Source organism: Gracilinanus agilis, chromosome 2 (genome assembly GCF_016433145.1).
Source record: "Gracilinanus agilis isolate LMUSP501 chromosome 2, AgileGrace, whole genome shotgun sequence".
Lineage (NCBI taxonomy): Eukaryota > Metazoa > Chordata > Mammalia > Didelphimorphia > Didelphidae > Gracilinanus > Gracilinanus agilis.
The window spans coordinates 695824276-695843935 of record NC_058131.1 but is presented as its reverse complement, the minus strand read 5'-3'; the positions used below and the strand labels follow the sequence as shown (position 1 = coordinate 695843935).

General features: G+C 60.2%; 1 protein-coding gene across 1 annotated transcript in view; it reads left to right on the top strand.

The window, feature by feature from the left end:
• The window catches only part of JAKMIP3 (Janus kinase and microtubule interacting protein 3), a 90043-nt gene that overhangs the window by 35706 nt on the left and 34677 nt on the right, over nucleotides 1-19660 (top strand). The window contains exons 3-11 of the mRNA XM_044659183.1: nucleotides 1867-2082; nucleotides 3698-3817; nucleotides 7663-7809; nucleotides 8475-8606; nucleotides 9176-9211; nucleotides 10281-10340; nucleotides 10753-10881; nucleotides 12083-12211; nucleotides 16353-16436. Coding sequence (XP_044515118.1) covers nucleotides 1867-2082; nucleotides 3698-3817; nucleotides 7663-7809; nucleotides 8475-8606; nucleotides 9176-9211; nucleotides 10281-10340; nucleotides 10753-10881; nucleotides 12083-12211; nucleotides 16353-16436 — 1053 coding nt within the window. The remainder of the gene's footprint in view (nucleotides 1-1866; nucleotides 2083-3697; nucleotides 3818-7662; nucleotides 7810-8474; nucleotides 8607-9175; nucleotides 9212-10280; nucleotides 10341-10752; nucleotides 10882-12082; nucleotides 12212-16352; nucleotides 16437-19660) is intronic.

Here is a 19660-nt window from a genome sequence, read left to right as displayed (position 1 = left end):
GGTTTGCTTTGGTTGCCAGGAAAGTACGGAAGAGCTTCTGTTTAGTGCTCCTTGTTTGAGCCGCTGGGTGTGGCTAGGGGAACTCGCTGGTTTTTGCTCATCTCGGGCCTGCGCCAGGCCACATGGTCCACTCTTCCGTAGGCTTTGTGTTGCGAGGAGACGGCAGTTTAGGGATGAGCATCGGCCCTTCCTGGCCTTGCTCCGGTGGGCCCAGGGCCTGCTCAGGGACTCAGGAAGGGCATTCTCCAAAGTCCCATCCCTTTATTTCAAAGCCAGCTTTGACAGATGGCTCGCTCTTCCCTGTTTTCTAAAAGCCAAGGAATAAGCAGAAGCCCAAACGGCTCTCTTTCTGTCACCGCGCAGTTGCTTAAGGCTGTAAACCTTTCAGAATTAGTTCATCCACCCACCCACCCACCCACCCACCCACTTTTATCTCCCACACCTGAAAAGCCAGGGATGGGTAGGAAAGGGGATGTCACTGAGGACAGGGGCAGCCATGGGGCCTGTCCCATCCCAGGACTCTAATAGACGCTTATTGAATGAACAGATAAAGGCATGGATGGGTGGGTGGTGGGTGGCTGCGTCGATGGAAGGACCGATGGGTGGACGGCCGCCATGGGGAAGAGGCGGGTCCTCCCGTCTCCCCGTCAGTTCCCACAGGAAGCCCTCCCGTCGCAGGACCTTAACGAGGCTGCTGGTCTGGCCCTTTGGGAAGCAGGACATTTTGTCTGGGGCCCTTCCAAGGCCCTGGGGAAAGCCGTGCTCACTGTATTCACACATAGAGGAGGAAAGTGCTGAGCCCGTGGGGGATGCCCGGTGGGATGGCATGGAACGAGATCATTATTCATGGAAGATGCAGCGGAAGCAGCCCGTTTAGGAACAATGGAGCGGACAATCAGGCTTTCTCTGACTACTTTGTCTCCTGGAGATTTGGGGCTTGGCAGGGGCAAAGCCGGAGGGCCCCCCAGTGGCCGCCTCGTCCCCTAAATCCCCTCCCCCTGCCCAAAGCTCCCCCACCTTCATGGGGAATCCTTGTCTTTCGTGTCGGCAAGCTCGAAGTGGCCTTCGGTGCTCTGCTTCCAGCTGTGCCCTTCGGAGACAGCCTGTTTTTGTTGGCTCCAGAAACGGGAGCAGCGGGCGCGGCACTTTGGTTATCGAGATTCCAAATCGCCGCAATGTTGTTCGTCTCGGGGTGCCGAAGCACCGAGGCACGGTGGGGGCCTTAGTCTTAGACCACGACGGCCTGGGGCCAAGGGCTCGGGTACCCTGGTGTGTGGCAGAGGCCGGACTTGACTTAGACTCCCTTCCTCCGAGATCTGCTCGGTCTGCATTAAGCCGCGCTGCCTCCCTTGGAAACGATGCCACATTTAGCATCAAATGAGGCTCCGGGCTCTGGGCCCAGAGCAGCTGGTGGCCAGGTAGAAGGGGCCCCCAAAGCCCACGAGGGGCCATGCAGGGTCCCCCTTGGCCCCCTCCAGGCGCCCAAGGACCACTGGCAACACGCCCGCTCACACGGGGTAATCTGAAAAAAGAAGGAATGGAGCCAAGGTAGGTCTGGGGAAGGGTCGCTCCCGCTCGCGGCTCTGAGGGCTGGCGCAGGGAGATGCTCACAGGGAACGGAACCCACTCTCGAGGGATCCCTGGCGAGCGGGCCCAGAAAGAGCACAGGCTTGTGCCCAAAGAGCTGGACGGATGCCTTGCTCCAGCTCGGGGTCCAGAGAGCCAGGCTGCCTTCCTGACAAGGTGTCTCCAGACACCTCCATCTAAGTGGATACGGTCGCCTTGGGTACCGCCTTTCCCGTTTCTATGGTAACTGCAGACCTGTACCATGCATGGGTGTGTGACTGTGTTTTGTTCCCCTTATAGATGGAGGAGATAAAATTTAAAGACAGAGCAGTCTGCGTGCTGGAGAGAGAGTTAGGGGTCCAAGCCGGGCATGCTCAGAGACTTCAACTCCAAAAAGAGGCTTTAGATGAACAGCTTTCTCAGGTCAAAGAGGCCGAGCGGCATCTGGGCAGCCCCAAACGAGAGCTTCCTTTTGGCAGTGGTGCAGGAGACGCCTCAGACCACTCAGGAAGCCCTGTAAGCACTTTCCCCGGCCCCGACCCGAGGCTGGGCCCAGAGCCCGGAGCTCGGAGGAGCCGAAGCGCAGCTGCTTCCAGGGCGGCTCAGGGTCCTCTGGGGTTCGGTTCGGCTCACAGTGGTGGAGAGAGGGATCGCGCTGGCCTTGGCTTTTGCTTTCTGACCGTCTGTTTAGGCGGCGGAAACTGGCTGGCGGTGATGAATCGGGTGTTCGGCCGCTGCCCGGGCAGGATGCCAACAGGGGTCGCTGCTTTTCAGAACCTCTCCCCGGGGGGAGGGGGCCGGGAGAACCCCGCAAAGCTCGGTCTCATTGGAACATCTCACCGACCTCACCCACTCCATGCTGCTCTAGGGGCTTTGGCCTTCCACCCATGGAGGGAGGGGACAGACACGCCTCCCGCCCCTGCCCCCCCCTTGGCTTCTTCAGGGCTTGTTTCCAGGCCCTGAGTCCCTCCCAGATGCTCTGCCCAATGCCTGGTTCAGTGATGCTCCCACCTCCCCGCTTCTGCCTTGATTCGCTAGTGAGCGCGGGGATCCCCAGGCGGCCGACCTCAGCTGGCTGGCCCGGGGGGGGGGGGGGCGTCTTCACTGCTCATCATCCCTGAGACGCCTCTGCTGAGAGTTCTGGGGAGGGTCCAGAAACGCCCAAGTGGTTCGGTCCTTGTTCCCAGCCTCTCCTGCACCTGTTGACTGAGGAAGTCCATCTCACTGCCCAGTAGTTGAAGGGACACCGATTGGCATTGAACCCCAGGAGGCCTTTTCCCTCCTGGCTTGAGACCCCAGATGGCAGTGACCCAGGATCGTCGGCCTAGTTAGGCCTTGCCCTGGCTTGGACGACCACAATCATCACTTCTTCCCTGGCACCAGTTCAGCAATGGCAGGCTAAGAACCACAGGAGCGAGCTGGATGAGGGTTCTGGATTAACCCCAGTGATTGCCTGGGGGATCCCTTAGGACCGCTCTTAAGCTCTCGGGGTGTCCTGGACCCTTCGGGGGTGCGCTGCCTACGAACCCCCTCTCCGAAGAGTGTTTGGAAAGGGCTGGGCGAGGAAGCCACCGCCCGGAGCTCCAGTTCTTGAAACATTCTATATGTAAATCGATAAATAAGTCACTGAAAGAGGTTTCTGGAGTCCAGGCGAAGGAGCCTCGCGTGAGGGTCTTCCCCAGGCCAGCCAGCCAGTGTCTCCAGTAAAAGGCCAGCCTGGCTGGGGCCTCAGACAGGCAACGAGAGGCTGCCCCCGGGCCAGGCAGTGTAGCGAGGCTTCCCCGAGGGAAAACACTCAGTCCAACAGCGGCAAACAGGGAAAACATTGGCTGGCCGTTCAATGTTTTCGTCCGTGTGTCTGACCTCTCCGTGCCATCTGTGTTTGCCCGTGCCCGCCTCCGACACCCGCTCCCCCCTCATCCGCGCTCTCCCCCCATTTCCGGTGTCATCTCGCAATCCCCCACGCTAGGGCATCCTCGGCTGCCTCCTTCTGGAGGCGCAGCGGGAGCCGGTGGGCCTCGGGTCAGAGCCCCAGAGAAGTAGGATGGCTTCCTGGCAGTGGTCTGGGGCGTGGGGAGCCTGCACGGCCCGCGGCCCGTGGACGGTTATTTGCAGTTGATTCTTGTTTCAGGAACAGCAGTTGGACGAGAAGGACGCCCGGCGCTTCCAACTTAAGATTGCCGAGCTAAGCGCCATCATCAGGAAGCTGGAGGACCGCAACGCCCTGCTTTCTGAAGAGAGAAATGAACTGGTGAGTGCAGGGCCTTGGGCCGAGTCTGGGCCCGGGCCTGCTTTCCCCCACACTCGTCCGTGGGCAGGCACACGCACACGCACACGCACACGCACACGCACACGCACACACATGCACACACGCACACTCACACTCACACACACGCGCACACACACGCACATACACACACACACGCACACGCACACACACACACACGCACACGCACACGCACATGCACACACGCACACTCACACTCACACACGCGCGCGCGCACACACACACACACACACACACACACACACACACACACACACTCGGGCACACAGACAGAAGGGGACTTCCACGGCTGCACCTTCTCTCTCCTGGCTCGATTCACTTGTTGCTGAGGGACGAGAGCTTAGACTGCGGCCGCCTGCTCCCACTGGCTGGAACCCTGGGCCACAGGGAGACATTTACAGAAGGCGCCCTGAGGCCCAATTTCGGGGAAAGCTTCTCCGGGCCGAGGGAGAACAAGCGAGAGGCTTCTCTTCCCTCAGAGTCTTCAAGAAGGCTGCACAGGCGACCGTCCGGCGTGTCGTCACCCGGAGAATCTCTTTCGGGTCTGGGCCGGATAGGCGAGGCGGCCATTGAGGCCCCTCCAACAGTGCAATCTGCGATGGCACGATCCGGCCAGGAATCTGGCTTCCTGGTGAAAGCTTCGTTCTTTCTCTCCAGATTTGGGGGGAGGAGGGGAACACGGGAAAAGGCCGCTGGGAAAGGCGATGGATTCCCTAAAGGTGGACGGCCCCTTTCTGGAAGTCCTGGGAAATGTTCGGGACGAGAGTGTGGTTGAGTGCAGTCGTGGCAGCCTGCTCGAGCAGCCTCCCATCTTCCAGGCTCTTCTGGTCTGCTCGTCGGACGTGCTTGCATTAGGCATGGACTTGAGACACGGGGGACGAGATGCTGCCCGCTGGGAATGTGGTCCAGCCACGTCCTCCCTGCTTGGCTATGGAGAAAGGCTGAAGCTCTGCATGCCTCTGTCTCGCACCCCGACCCCCACATCTCCCACGTCTGCACTTGTGTCCACGAAGGGATGGAGTCAGTCAGCGTCGCCTCCAGTGACTGGCACCGCCTTGCATGGTTTCCGTTCTGGGCCATTTCGGGTCACCACTTCAGGGCTCCTTTATGGCTTTCCCGGAGGCAGAAACGAGTGACGTTAGATCCGAAATGGTCCGGTCGTGGCTGATCCTGAGTGACCCAGAGCTCCTTGGGTTCCTCCTTCCCTTAACCCAGAGGCACTGGCCCCGTCCCTTCAAGGGGCCCCCTTGCCAGAGCCCGAAGGAAGCAGACGCTGGTAGTTGTGGCCAGTGGGCAGAGACGCGGACCTCAGAGATGAGGGAGGAACCCAGAGGGGAGAAAGGACGTAGCAGGGGGCAACAACCGACGGGGTTTTTAGAAGCCTGAACAAAACATTTCAGAGTGCAGGAAGAGGCTCACCCTCTGCCTGCGTCCTCGGTTCCTGCCCAAGTGTAGAATCCCATACCAGCGTCCCACTGGAATGGTCAGCTGGACGTTCTGCAGGCTCCGTGAAGCCACGCTGTGTGGTGCAGACCCCTTGGGCAATGGCTCTGCAAAGACTTGGGCCGAGTCAGCCCCCCTGCAACCTCCAGACGCGGTGATCGGGAGGTCTTGGTTCTGGCCTCGGAACTCTGTGGGATGAGAATGCTCGGCCCTCTCCCCATGGGGACCCCCGGGATGGTACGTGACTCCCTGCGAACCCCTCTGAGCGCCCCGGCCGTACGGTCTGCCCCTTCCTACCTCTGCCTCAGACACTGACCCCAGATGTCGGATGAGTCCGTATGAAGGTTAACGGGAGTTCCTTTAAATGGCGCCCTGCTGAAGCAGTGGCAGGTTCTCCTCGTGAAGGGTCTGGTTTCAGGATTCCGGGAGGGGGGGGCTCCCTCCCTGTGTTTTCGCCAAGCTCTCAGCATGTGAGATGCGGTAGAGGCTCTCACCAAGCAACTGGGCAACCCCCGCCCTGCAGGAGACGGATGATCCCAGCCCCTAATTAAGGAGCTGATGGAGGAGAAACCCCGAGAAAAGCGGAAAACGCAAAGCCTTGTCAGGTGTCGGGAGAATCAACGGGGAGACGAGATGGTGGGAGGAGGAAGGACATCGCGGGAGGGAGGGGACTCACCGTGAATCCTACCGAGAACAGGAGCTATCAGGAAATCCCTAAGCAGGGGAGATCGGGGTCAGTCCCACGAACTGGACTTTGGGCCCTTCGTATTCGTCCCACTATCACCTCACAGTCATTCAGCTTGGGCAGCTGCGTGGCACAACGGATAGAGAATGAGGCCGGTGTCAGGAAGACCCGAGCTCAGATCCAGCCTCGGACACTTACTGGCTGTGTGATCCTGGACAAGTCACTTCATCTCTGATTTCCTCAGTTTCCTCCTCTGCGAAATGGAGAAAATAATGGCGCCAACCTTGCAGGACTGTGGTGAGGATCAGATGAGATAATAACTGTGGAGTGCTTAGCCAGATCCATCGAGATATAGTAGAAACGCTATTTAAATGCTAGTTTGATGATGACGACGACGACGATGCTTTATCCACAGCCGAAGCAGAAAATGCCATCGTGTTGTTGGAAATGACACCGATGGGCAGAACTTGCTGCCAGTCCTCTCCTCAGCTACGCTCTCTGACCCAGCGGGAGCTGTATTGAACCCCATAGTGTGGGAGAACAGAAGCGTAGGACACCAAGGATGGGGCTAAAGCTTGTGGCTGAGCAGCTGTGTTGGACCAACAAGAGCCCTGGGTTCTAGTCCTGACCTTCCTTCTGGGTCAGCTTGCCGAAGTACTTCTCCATCTGAAAGGGAAGGCGAAGACTAGCCCTGGGACCGTCATTCTTCTATAAGCAGCTCATCGAAGAACTTCCCCGTTTGACTCGGGCCACGCGGAAGCCCCTGGACAGAAGTGCGGCTCCTCCTTCGGCACGATCAAGCCTGTGGCAAGCCCGGCGGAGCAGAAGGGCCGCCCCGGGCGGGATTCCCCGTAAAGCGGCGAGTGCTGAGTAGGCAGCCCCCGTCCAGAGCTCTCATCATCGTTCAGGCGTCCCAGGCACGTCTGCCTCTGTGGGGCGCCGTTTGGCATTTTCTTGGCAGATACTGGCACGCTTGGCCTTTTCCTTCTCCAGAGCTCAGCCGAAAGTGCCCTCCGCGTGATCCCTGCCCCGAGCGAGTGCCCCGACCGGCCCCTACACAGCCGTGTGCAGACAGGCTGGGCTGGAGCTTGAGGGACGGAGGAGGAGGCCGGCCGAGGTTTGAGCGTGATGGCCGCCCTCGGGGTAAAGCAGAGGACCTGGAATGTGAGCTGGAAGCCCTGCGCCAAGGACCTCGCCCCCGAAGCGTGCGAGTCACCCGGGCACGGTGGGCCACCTGCCAAGAGTGCCCTCAGCTCCCCACTTCGGGGTGCCGGGTCTAGATGCCGCTGCTTAGCGCGGCAGCCCCTGTAGGGACTCTCCTGTGTGCGCAGTGGCAGCCGTGCCCTCTTGGCCTCGCCATCATCGAAGAGCCAAAGGACTTCTCGCTCCTCGTGCCGGGTGGCCTAGCCGGGTGCCGTGCCTTGGAGGCGATGGGATTAGGAAGCCAACCCGGTGGGCCGCCCTTGGCGTCGTCCACATTCGCGTCTAGGCTGAGGGCGTCCCTCGCCCAGGTGCCTGCCCTCGGCTCATCCTCCCGAGGGAGCCAAGGAGGGGCGCTGGAGGTAGCCCGTCCCCAGGCCTTTGGGCGGAGTGTCTCGCTTTCCCCTGCTCTGCTCCCGAGCTCTGGGCATCCGTGCCAGCTCCCTTCTTTTCCATTGTGTGCGACCTTTTTCTCTTGCAGCTGAAGCGCTTGAGGGAAGCAGAAAGCCAGTATAGACCCCTGCTGGACAAAAACAAACGCTTGAGTCGGAAAAACGAAGATCTGGCCCATGCTTTACGGCGGATGGAGAATAAGCTGAAGTTTGTGACCCAGGAGAACCTCGAGATGGTAAGATGGCGTCCGTGGGCTCAGCCCTGGCCCCGGCCAGTGGCCACGGGTCCCCAGGAAGCCCTGGGCCTTCCGTTCGCCCGGCTACCAGCGGGTCATCTGTCCTCTCGGCAGAAGAACGGCCCCCGCCCGGCCCTCGCGAGAGCCCCGGCACTCCCGCCAGTCCTGTTCTGTCAGGACGACTAGCCACGTGGCTGGGCTGGGCGGACAGGCCTCGGGCGAGAGAGGGACAGCCGGCCGAGCCCTTCCGCAGGGGCTCCTGACTTCCTCTCCCATGTTCTTCTCCGTCTCCCCTCCTGGATTTAGCCAAATAGTCAACCGTCGGCAAACCAAGCTGGGCTCAGGGAGTTGGCGGGGGGAGCCCCGGCAGCAGGGGCCGCCCTTCGGCCGCCACGGCCATCTGCCCATCTGCTCTCTTTCAGCCCATCTCGGCAGCACAGACTTCCCCCCTCCCCCACTCCCCCCCCCCTTTGGACACATCTTCCTCGTGTTGGTGGGCAGATGCAGCCAGTCAGGCCGGGGGGTGTCTCTGTCCCCGCTCGCCCCACACCCCCCTCGCACGTGCTTTTACGCCACCGGAAGTAGAGGCCGAGCAGGCCTCGGCCGGGGAGGGCGGGCTCGTGGGCTCGCCGGCTTCTCCACTCGCCTTGGTTCCGCTGCCCTAGAGACAGCGAGCCGGAAGCATCCGCAGGCCGAGCTCCTTGAACGATCTGGACCAGAGTCAGGAGGAGAGAGAAGTGGACTTCCTGAGGATGCAGATGGTGGAGCAGCAGAACCTGATCGATGAGCTGTCCAAGGTAAACGGCCTGGACGGGGCGCAGGCAGATCTCCGCGGCCCTGGCCGGGAGGGAGCGTCTTTGTGGCCCAGCCGCTGGAGGAGGGACAGGGAGGCCCTGGCGGGTCCCAAAACGCTGCTTAGGACAAGCATTCTCGCTCATTTCCTCGAGGGGCTGCCTAAGGCAGGTGAACTCCCCACCCGTGGGTCCCCGGGGCTTCTCTTCCTGCAGTCACCGTAGGGCAGCTAAGTGGTGCCGAGAATAGAGCTCCAGGCCTGGAATCAGAAAGACCTGGGAGGCTTCCAGCCTCAGGCGCTTACTAGCTGTGTGACCCTGGGCAAGGCTCTTAAGGCTACCTGCCTCAGTTTCCCCATCTGTCAAATGGGGATCATAATGGCCCCCGTCTCCCAGAGGGGTCGTGAAGAGCCAATGAGAGAAGACTTGTGAGCGTCAGGGCAAGACCAATATCATCCCCAGAGGAGCAAGTTGGCTTCTTTGGGGTTAGCCAAGGTGGGGTGGGCAGGGGGAGGCCCCCGTGACGGGGTTGCCTGTGCGAGCCCAGAGCTCATGGGGTGCCTTTTCCCTTCTAGACCCTGGAAACAGCAGGCTATGTCAAGAGTGTCCTGGTGAGTAGCAGCCGCTCGTTGCCCTCCTTCCCTCGGGGCACCCCCGTAGTTGTTTCCTTTGGAATTCAGCGGGGCGGAATGACTCGGTGACGTCCGCGAGGGGTTAAACCGGGCCTCGGGTGCGCTGCGCTCGGCACGGCTTCCGTCCTGCGGCTCCCCGGGGTGCCCGGCTACATCTGCCCACCACAGCAGGGCTGCCGAGAGCTCCCCGAGAAGGAGAGTCTCTTCCTTGCAGCCGGTGGCCCCGGCTTCCCCGCCCGCCTCCCTCCTCGCCTCGGCCCTTGGCTGGGGCTCCAGATTTCTCGTTCCCGTCCCGGGGGTGCAGAATCCCTCAGCAGAGCCCCGGCCCAAGCAAGGGGCCTCAGAGAGTCTACTGAGTGCCATACGTTTCCCCCTCAGTGGCCCAATCTGTCAAATGGGCCGGAGGAGGAAACGGCCCACCGTTCCAGGGTCTTTGCCAAGAAAGCCCCTGGCGGGGGGGATGGGAGGGGGATCACACAAAGCTGACGGACAAGAACAGTAAAAGGGGGGCCAAGAGCGGGGGGACAGCCCGGGGGGGTCTTTGGGCCGGGACCTGGCCGGGGCTCACCCTTGTCTCTCCCATGTGGGTCCCGATGGGTCCTGAGAGCCTCTTCCAGGACGGCTCCCAAAGGCCGTGGGAATGAGGCTGGGGCTGAGCTCGCCCCCCCACGGCAGCTCCCGGGCCCCCAAAGGAGCAGGCCCGACGCCGGGAAGGCTCCCGTTTTCAGGAGAAAAGCGGCTGAGCGCGAGGACGCCGCGCGCGGGAGACTTTAAGGGACGTGGAAGGGAAGTCCAAAGACCTGCCCGGAAAGGCTAAGGCGCTCCTATGAAAGAGCCTTGTGGGTGGAGGGCGGCCTCCAGCTCAGAGGCCCGGGTTCGAGCGTGGCCTCTGCCCCATCGTCCCGCTTCGCGGCCCGTGCTACAAGCAGCCTCCGAGGATACGCGTGGAGGGAGGCCACGGCCGGGAGCTCCCTGCGCTGGAAAAGAAGCGGAATCGTCCGGCGTAAAAGGCGAATCGGCTGATCTTCAAACTTGGTTCCTTTCGCAGGAACGGGACAAGCTTTTAAGATTCAGGAAGCAAAGAAAGAAAATGGCCAAACTGCCCAAGGTAAAGCGCGGAGGGGCCGCGCGGGGCGGATGAGCCGAGGAGGGCGGGAGGCCCCGGGGGGGGGGGCGGCAGTCCCGCTTGGGCAGGAGCCCGGCTCGTGTCCGGCGGGGCAGCGCCGGCTGGGCTCGCCGCGAGGGGGAGCCGGGCGGCCGAGCAGCTTCTGGGGGATGCCGGTGGGGGGAGAGCATCAGAGAGCGGCCTCGGGGGCTCCGTCCTGCCGTCACGGCCTTGCGGGAGAGCTTCAGCTGCTCTTATTTGTCTGAGAGAAACCCAGGGAAGCCGAGGAGGAGAGAGCCGAGGGGGAAAGCGGCGCGCCGGGCGCCATGTTGGATGGCGGCCGCTCCCTGCTCACGCCCTGCCTCGGCCGCCAGCGCCGGCTCGGCCGGTGGTTAACGCTTCGTGTTTTGGTCAGAAGCCGGTCGTGGAGACGTTTTTCGGGTATGACGAAGAGGCCTCCTTAGAGTCCGACGGTTCCTCCATCTCCTACCAGACAGACAGAACAGACCAGACTCCCTGCACGCCCGACGACGACCTGGAGGAGGTAAGAGCTCTGGGGCCGCCCGCCATGTTTGAAAGCTCCGCCGCTGGCATGGGCGGGGGGAGGGGGAGGCAGGGAGGAAGGCCAGGCTCGGCAGAGCCCCCGTCTGGGCCCCAATGGCCCGTTTCCTTCCCTCTCTGGAGCTCAAGGAGGGAATTGGGTGAGACTGTCTCTGTGGGCCTGCCGCGACTCGTGCTCAAGGATTCACCGAGCTGCCGCCTGGCCGGAGGCTGGTTTCTTTCACTGGCTGTCATGTCTGTGATTCCTTTTCCCGAGTCATTATACACGTGGTCGACGCAACTAGGCGGCACAGCGGAGAGAGCAGCAGGCCCAGAGTCAGGAAAACCCGAGTTCCGATCCAGCCTTAAATGCTTACTAGTTGTATGACCCTGGGCAAGTCACCTACCTTCGGTCTGCTTCTTGCTCCGCTATAGAATGGAGACGAGAGCAGTTCGTGTGGCTCAAAGGCGACAATATCTGTAAAGCGTTTGGCCCAGAGCCTGGCACGTGGCAGTTCCTTCCTTGCCAGCCAGGACAACGTGGTGAAGGTCTTGGCCCCTGACGTACGCTTAAAGCCCACCAGCTTCCCTGGACCTCTGCCACAGGCACGTCCAATGGAGCAGTAAGGACTTGGGAAGCGACGGCAGGGCTGTCAGGTGGCATCGCCACCCCTTTGGGCTTTTCCGACCCAAGATCTTAGGGAGAACCCAACAGGGAAGCCTAGCAAAGTGTGCCAGGGCAGTGAGCACCCACCGGGGCGAGCTCTGCCAGGAACAAGTCGACCCGACTTGGGAAAAAAAAGCTAATTTCTACAACAGACAGAACAAATCTGGGTGGACTCCAGGCTCATTGGCCGAGTACTCGTACCCACTGGCCGGCCGGCCTTCTGCAAAACAAGATGGAGCCCATTGAGTGCATCATAGCTTAGAAATGAACATTTTATGAAATGCTTTTGCCGTCGTTTTATGTTTCCTCAAACGAGGGAGAAATACCACACGCAGCTACTCTGCTTCTAATCATCTCTCTGTCTCTATCTCTGTCTCCGTCTCCGTCTCTGTCTCTCTCTCTGTCTCTCTCTCCGTCTCTGTCTCTGTCTCCGTCTCTCTCTCTGTCTCTGTCTCTCTCTCTGTCTCTGTCTCTCTGTCTCTGTCTCTCTCTGTCTCCGTCTGTCTGTCTGTCTGTCTGTCTCCCTCTGGCTCTTTAGGGAATGGCCAAAGAAGAGACGGAGCTGAGGTTTCGCCAGCTCACCATGGAATACCAGGCTTTGCAGCGAGCCTATGCCTTGCTGCAGGAACAAGTGGGAGGAACGTTGGATGCAGAGCGAGAAGTTAAGGTCTAAATGACTTCCATTCCGTGAAGCTAAGGCCGCCCCTCCGCCGCTCCCCGCCGCGCCCGGCCACCTCTGGAAGACCTTCTCAGGGCCTGAGAAAAGGCGGTGTCGGGCCCATGTAGGAAAGGAGAGCGAGGAAGAGGCAGAGACAGACAGACAGACAGACAGGAGAGGTGGGAGGGAGGAAGGGAGGAAGGGCCAGAAAGAAGAAAAGGAGACGAGGGGGAGGAACGGTGGGAGCCACAGTCTTTTAGCCAAATAGAGGAATAGCAGTACCCGGGACGTGGCCTTTTCCCACACAACACCCTTTTCTGCCCTTTAGTTCTTTCTAACCTCCAGCAGTGCGCCCTGAGCTGGCTCATAAATAGCTGCCTCCGAGGCCATTCCTTGGACTCCTCTCCCGGGTGGGTGGTGCGCCAGCATCTGGACTGCTGTGGGGTAAACTGAGGCTGTCAGAGCAGCCTCCTGGCCCCTCTCCAAGGGCTCACTGATCAGAAAGAGCCCCGAGTTGGCAGCAGGGGGTGTTTGCCTTGCATCCTGGGAAGGGATGGCGCCATCCCCCAACTCCAGTCTGCCTAGAGTGGATAAAACAATCAGATTCTGGACAATAGTTCCGAGATGATCATTTTTCAAGGAAAGCAGGCGGCCCCGAAGCAGGCGGCCCCCGTCGATGGCTCTCCGGCGTGCCGCCCCCCCCCCCCCGAGCGCTCCTCGGCCCCTTCTTCCCGCTCTCTCGTCCTTGGCTTCCATCGCAGGCACGATCAGAGCGTCCAGCGAGCTCCCGTGTGGCTCCTGCCTCGCGTCCTCAGTGGCTCGGAGGCTCATCACCCTCTTCCCTCGGCGGCGGGCCGTCCCCAGCCTCCCCCACACTGCCACGGACACTTGCCGACTCTGGTGCCCCGAGTGTTTAGCGATGGCTCTCCAGTAGCTTGGGAGACGTCCTTAGGGTGGCGCCCCAACAGGAGGGCTCTTGCCTCGCGCCCCAAGAAGGCCCCCCCGCGGGCCCCCCTCCTTCATCGGTGGCTCCTTCCAGCGCGTTACACGGAAACCTTCGAGTCTCTGGAAGTGTGAACGCCGGCCGTGACCGAAGAAGATCTGCTGTTCCCGGGTGATCCGGCGGCCGCTTTCAGCGTGCCCCACGCTTGGCACCAAGCCGGCTTTGTGCCCATCTGGTGCTCTGAGAGGAGGAGCTGGTGTCTTGGAGTCCATCAGAGTCCCAGAGGCGGAGGCCACCTCCACAGACCTGAACCAGAACCCACCCCGAGTGCTGGTTCCGCTTCGGCCCAGCACCCTGCCGAGGAGAGGAGCCCGCGGCTCCGAGCAGTCTTTCGCCCTCGGGTGCCCCCCTTTGGGAGGACTCGTTTCACACCGTCCGTCCATTCGTCCTGCTTCTGCCCTCTGAGGCCTGACCCGAGCAGGGCTCTTGGACTCTTGCACTCAGCAGCCCTCCAGCTGGCTGGACGTGGCACTTTTCACGTCCCCGTTGACCAGTGCTGGCCCGGCTCGAGGCCCTTCACCATTCTCGAAGGCCGCTTTTAGCTACTCTCCAACCCGCCGAGCCAGGAACAAGCACAGCATCCCCGAAGGCACCGCCTCCACCGAGGAACCGGCCCCTTCTAGCCGGGCGCTCGCCCTGCCCCCACGAGGCCCGGGGGCTGCCGTGCCCTCGTCTGCTGTCCTGGGTGGGCTCCCGAGGCGCCGAAAGCGCAGCTGGCCAGCCCCCCCCCCCATCCAGCACCCGCACAGTTGGCTTTTGGAACCCAGACGTAAAGTGGGTGTTTGTGCCGAGTGGCCTTGGGGGAGAAATTTCACTTCATGGCATTGGATCCCAAGAGCCCGCCTGGCAGGCTACGTTTAGACTGAACGTATCAACTCTCCGTCGCCCGGCTTTGGGGCGCCTTTTTCCAGGTTCAAGAAAAGGGCAGAACAGCACAGAGCCAAGCACAGCCCCCTGGACGTCTCCACTCGAGTTGGCACCCGACCGTGAAGGCCTACTTTGGGGTCCTCGCCCTCGCCACACATGGGGTCCATCAGAATAGCCTGCTTTCTTCTATCCCACACCTTTCCATCTTTTCCATTAAAAAATGGCGTGAGGGGCAGCTGGGGAGCTCAGTGGATGGAGAGCCAGGCCTGGAGAAGGGAGGTCCTGGGTTCAAATCCGGCCTCAGACCCTTCCCGGCTGGGTGACCCTGGGCAAGTCCCTTGACCCCCATGGCCCACCCTTACTGCTCTTCTGCCTTGGAGCCGATGCACAGGATTGACTCTAAGATGGAAGGGGAGGGCTTAAGAAAGGTTTTCTAATGGCGGGAGATGCTTCATTGACAAAAGCTTTGCTAAAATCCGGGCGAGCCGTAGCTATTGGAGTCCCCCGACCTGAAAGCCGCAGCCCCCCCCCCCCCCAGAAATAGGCCCCTTTAACGCTGGGCTGGCCTGACCTGGCGTCACTGATGAAAGCACGAAGACGCCTCGTCATCGCTGCCTCCCTTTCCGGATGCTCGCCGGCCGTCCCTTCAGATTACGCCCGCGCAGGCGGAGAGAGTATGGCGGCTCCGTTCCTTCTCCTTTTTGGTGAGAAGCCACGGTGGCATCCCGGGGACGGCACCCCACCACGAGCATCCGGGGCTCCCCGCAGCCGCTCGTGCCTCGTGCCGACAGGCCGCGCCCTCGACAAGGCTGGCCTCCCTCTCGGGCTGCCTCCGTCCGCGAGGACGTTTCTCCGAGGACGAGAGAACTTCTAGGAAGTAGGAAAGACGACGTCTGGGAAGGGCAGAGCAGCCGCCATTAGCTTCCGGGGCCGAGCGTAGCCCGTTGCTGCTTTGCCTTCTGTCTGAGTCACCTCCGGACTCCTCCTCCTGCTTCTCTGCCCGTTTGCTCTCTGCGATGCGGTAAACTGAGGCTTCCCTCACCCCTGCCGTGACTCGTCGCCTCCAGGCTCCCGCTGCCCACCTGTGCACGCCGCCCTGCCGTGCCAAGAGCCCCGGCCGTGGGACTTGGGCTCAGCCTTCCACCGGGCGCTGGTGCTGCCCCCCGAAGGGAGGCAGGGGAGAGGCTTCAGGGGAGGCCGCTCGTCCTCAGCCATGGACGGACGAAGTGAATCGGCATCCGTCTGACTTGGAAGTAAAGCTGAAGAGAAGCTCGGAGCGGGACGGCTTGGGACAGAACTGGGCCCCTCTCGGTGCCCATTTCGTCTGGCCAGCCTTCCCGAGACGTGGGCACTGCCCGGGGGCAGAGGGCGCCCGGGACGCCTCCCCCACATGCAGGACTCTGAGCACTGCAGCTAAGCCTTCCTCATCAAAGCTCCCAGGCCTCCGTGCCACGCTATTAGTCCTTAGACGGACCGTATGGTAAAAGGGAGAGAGCTGTATTTGCACCTACGTAGACCCGGGTTCGAGTCCCACCACTGATCATCGCCAGCTGTGCGGCCGTGGACAATTCGCTTTGCCTGTGAGATCCTCAGTGTGCTCAGCTGGAAAAGGGGGATCGGGATACTTCCTTTTACTGCCTCATCGTATGGCTGCTGTGAGGAAAGCGCTGGACAGCCGAAGGCACCGTAGATGTGCACTGAAATTGCAATGACCGGCGGCCCCCTTCTTTCGGGCCATCTCTGTGTCAGAGGGTGTGACTGCCGGGGAACCTCGGCCAAAAGGCTCGGGAGGCCTGACCGCTTGTCCAGGCCGCATCAGTTCCTCCGGATGGCCGCCTCGTGTCCGTGCCCGCCAGAAGCCACTGAGGCGGGAGCAGCCCCCGTGCTCCCCGCCTGGCACCCCGCGGGCACGTGAGCTTCTCCATAAACACGCCTTGGTCGACGGATGCTCTGAGACAGAACGCGGTGCCATTCCCCAAAGCGGCCGTGCCCGCTCCGCAGGGACAGATCTCTCCAAAGGGAGAGCTCCCCGTCCTCCGGAGCGCTGGCCCTTTGCTCTACTCACAGCGCCAGCCCTGGAGCTCCACAGGCCCCTCCGAGGGCGAAGGGCCAGATCCTGCTTCAGCCGAAAATAAGCGGCTTGATTTCCCCCCACCACAGGGCCACGCTGGGTCCCCCCTGAAAAATAGGCCCCCCTGGGGTTTCCTTCGGGCCTCCTCGCGGCAGGTCTGGCTGGGGATGGGAGAGGAAGTTTGATGCCTCTTTTCTCCCATCCTACAGACTCGCGAGCAGCTACAAGCAGAAGTGCAGCGCTCCCAAGCACGCATAGAAGACCTGGAGAAAGCCCTGGCTGAGCAAGGACAGGTAGGCCTGACAGAATAACAAGGCGCCCCGTTGGACTCATGGGCCGGGCTCCGTGCCGCTCGGGCGGAGGAGGGGGGCTCCTCGGCTCAGGGCAGTCACTCCCACGAAGGCCCTCCTGTGTCACACTGGGCTGGGCGATGGGCCACCTTCAGATCTTGGTTTGCAGTGGGAGGGCCATGACTCGGGAAACTGTGCTCACAGGGGTGGCTTCAGGACCCGGGTAGGAGGGGAAAGGGGGACGGGGGGCCCCTCAGGAGGAGGAAGCAGCGGGCAGGATGTCCTCTCTGGGCAGGGGCGTGATTCAGAGAACGAGGCGGGTTTGGAATAGACCCTCTCTGACCCCTACCGGCACCCATCTGCACAGTGAGGAAATCCCAGGCCCATCCAAGTGCAACAGGCCAAGCAGTAGCACTAAAGGGAACCCCCGGGGGGAATACGGCTCCTCCGGGACTCGTGCCCCCAGAAGTGGGTGGATGCCAGAAGCTCATCTCTCCCCCTTCAGCCGCCCCGACCTCTGCTCTCTCCACCTCGGTAGGGCGTGTTGGCTGCCTTGTCTCAGCCTCACTTTCTTCCTCTAAATGAGGGATTGCTCACGGCTCTTCCACCTTGGATGGAAGGCGAGGACTTTAAACGAATAAACAAACGAAGGAACGAACGAAGGAATGAACAAACGAATGAATGAATGAATGAATGAACGAATGAGGGACTGATCCCGAAGGACCTTTCCAGCTCCAGCCTTCTCCAAAGTCATCCCATGTTTCCTCACCGATTCTGGGTGTTTAGGGCGCCCTGTTTCTTCAGAGCCAAGTGCACACGGGCTCCGGGAAGACGGGGCACTGACCAAGGTCAAGGCCAGCTTTGATTTGGAGAGCAAAAGGGATGAGAAATGATCTCTTTTTGAGACCCCGTTTTCCAAGGAGATGGAGGCCACACCATGCTGGGCCACACCAATAGTTCATCACCTCGGACAGGGCTGGGATAGGCTCCACTTGGGAGCATCCTAAGCTGTAGGGTAGAGTGAGCTGCCTGGGGAAGGCACGGGCTCCCCTCCACTCACTAACAGGCTTCAAGCAGAAGCTGAAGGCCCGCCTGTTAAGGATATTCTACTTAGCCTAAGGAACTCTGGGGGAGACCCAGGTATTTGCCAGCTGATGGTTACTATTTCCCATTTCCTGAGCCTTTTAGATGCCTTCAAACCGTCCCTCATTCTCCTACACTTATATTAGCTATTCATTGGCAAAGAGATGACAGCAGGCAGAGGGGAGGACTTGGAATTAGGAAGACCCAAATTCAGATCCTGCCTCTGTGAACCGGATCAAGTCACCTGACCTCCCTCAGCTTGAGTTCCCTCATGTGTAAAAAGGGGATGACAACAGGACCTAAGCCAGTGGGAAGCACTTGGTCATGCATTTGCAAACTTAAAGCCCTCATTCCAAATTAGTTACTGCCATTCCTATTATCATAAGAGTCTGAAATCTGATGACTGCAGTGCTGGCGTTTGCCCTTATCATGCCCACATAGGAAGACGGCCATTGACCTTTCACAGCACTGTTGCTCCTTTGATCCTCCCAATCTCTCTGATGGAGTGAGAGTAAATGGAGCTATCCTCCTTCTACAGATCCATCATTTCAGGAAACATTTATTAAGTGTTTGCTGTATACCCAGCACTGGGCTAGGCATAGAGCTCCACATGACCACAGGCTCTCATGGACATCACTCATTTCCACTCCAGTGACATGGGCCTTCCTTCTCTTCCTCAAACATGGAGCTCCATCTTTCAGCTCTATCTCCCATGCCTTCCTTTCTCTCACTCTCTCTCTCTCTCTCTCTTTTTCTCCCCCCTTCTCCCCACCTCCTGTCTCTCTCTCTCTTTTCCCATCTCTCCCTCCCTCTCTTTCTCTCTCTCTCTCTTTCCCTGTCTTTCTCTCTCTCTTTCTCTCCCCACCTCCCATCTCTCTCTCTCTTTCTCTCTCTCTCCCCCCTTCTCTCTCTTCCTCTCTGTCTCTGTCTCTCTCTCAGCTTTCCTGGTTTCATCTGAGCTTCAGGTGAGGTCTTACTTTTGAAGGAAGCCTTGGCCAGGCTCCTACATTTTAGCGCCGTCCCTTTGAGAGTCCTCCAGTTCTTCTTGCACATTTGTACGCAGCTGTTTGCAAGGCGTCCCCCCATTTGACAGGGAGCTCTTTGAGAGGAGGGGCCGTCCTTTGCCTGTCTCTGTATCTCCAGTACTTCGCATGGAGCCTGGCACATAGCAAATGCGTACATGGAGAAATGCTCGTTGAATGACTGACTGACTCACTTTCTCACCCAACCTTCCCCTCTTCCAATATTCTTTGTTTCTGTTAGGGGGGTGGACGGCCATTCGCCCCCTCCTGTTGGCAGCGACAGAGACCTCTTCCATGTTCTCCATTCTTTCCCTCCCCGTCTCCACTCAGGATCCAGGTCTTCCTGCTTCTCTAGCCGCTCCATCCTGCACACTTCTCTCTCCTCCCGTTGCCACCACTAGTGTAGGCTGCATCACCTCCCACCGGTTCAAATGCCACAAAGCCCTAGTTTGCTGCTTCCGCGTCTCCCCGGTTCTCTCCAATCTGTTTCCCACCAAACTGGCCAAATCCTCCTCCTAATGCACAGGCTTGACCGAGTCGCCCCTCCCTTGCTAACAGCTGTGGCTCAACTTCTGCCTCTTCGGCCTGGCATTCGTGCTGTGGATCTCCAGCCTCACTTCTCCTCCGTGCATTCCACGCTTAAGCCTAACTAGTTCTGATTTCTTTACTTCATCGTGCAGGCTCCAAGCCGGGCCATCACGCTGTATTGACTTCCCAGCTCCCACACGGGGCCCCACCCCCAACCCTGGAGAATATGAGCTTCGCCCAGAGTAGGCGCTCTAAATGCCTAGGAATAGAGTGGAAGCGGATCTGTGGGCTGTGGGAACTGTCCAAGGGACTGGAGAAGTAGACTCGCCCCCCCCCCCCATATGCCGAGGGCTCGGGGCCATTTTCAATTTTGTGGCTGCAGAGGTGCACTCTGGGCCATCAGGAAGGGCTCAGAAGCTGTCGTGTCACCAGCATCAATAAGGTCCCTTTTTCCAGATTCTTTCGCTGCCCATTCAGAGCTCTGTGCACTCTGCTTGTACTTTATCCCCGCTGTTCAGCAGCTCGCCCCGCATCTCCCCACCCCCAAGTCTTAGGCTTAAAGAAGCCACTGGAGCTGTTTCTGGGTTCTCGATG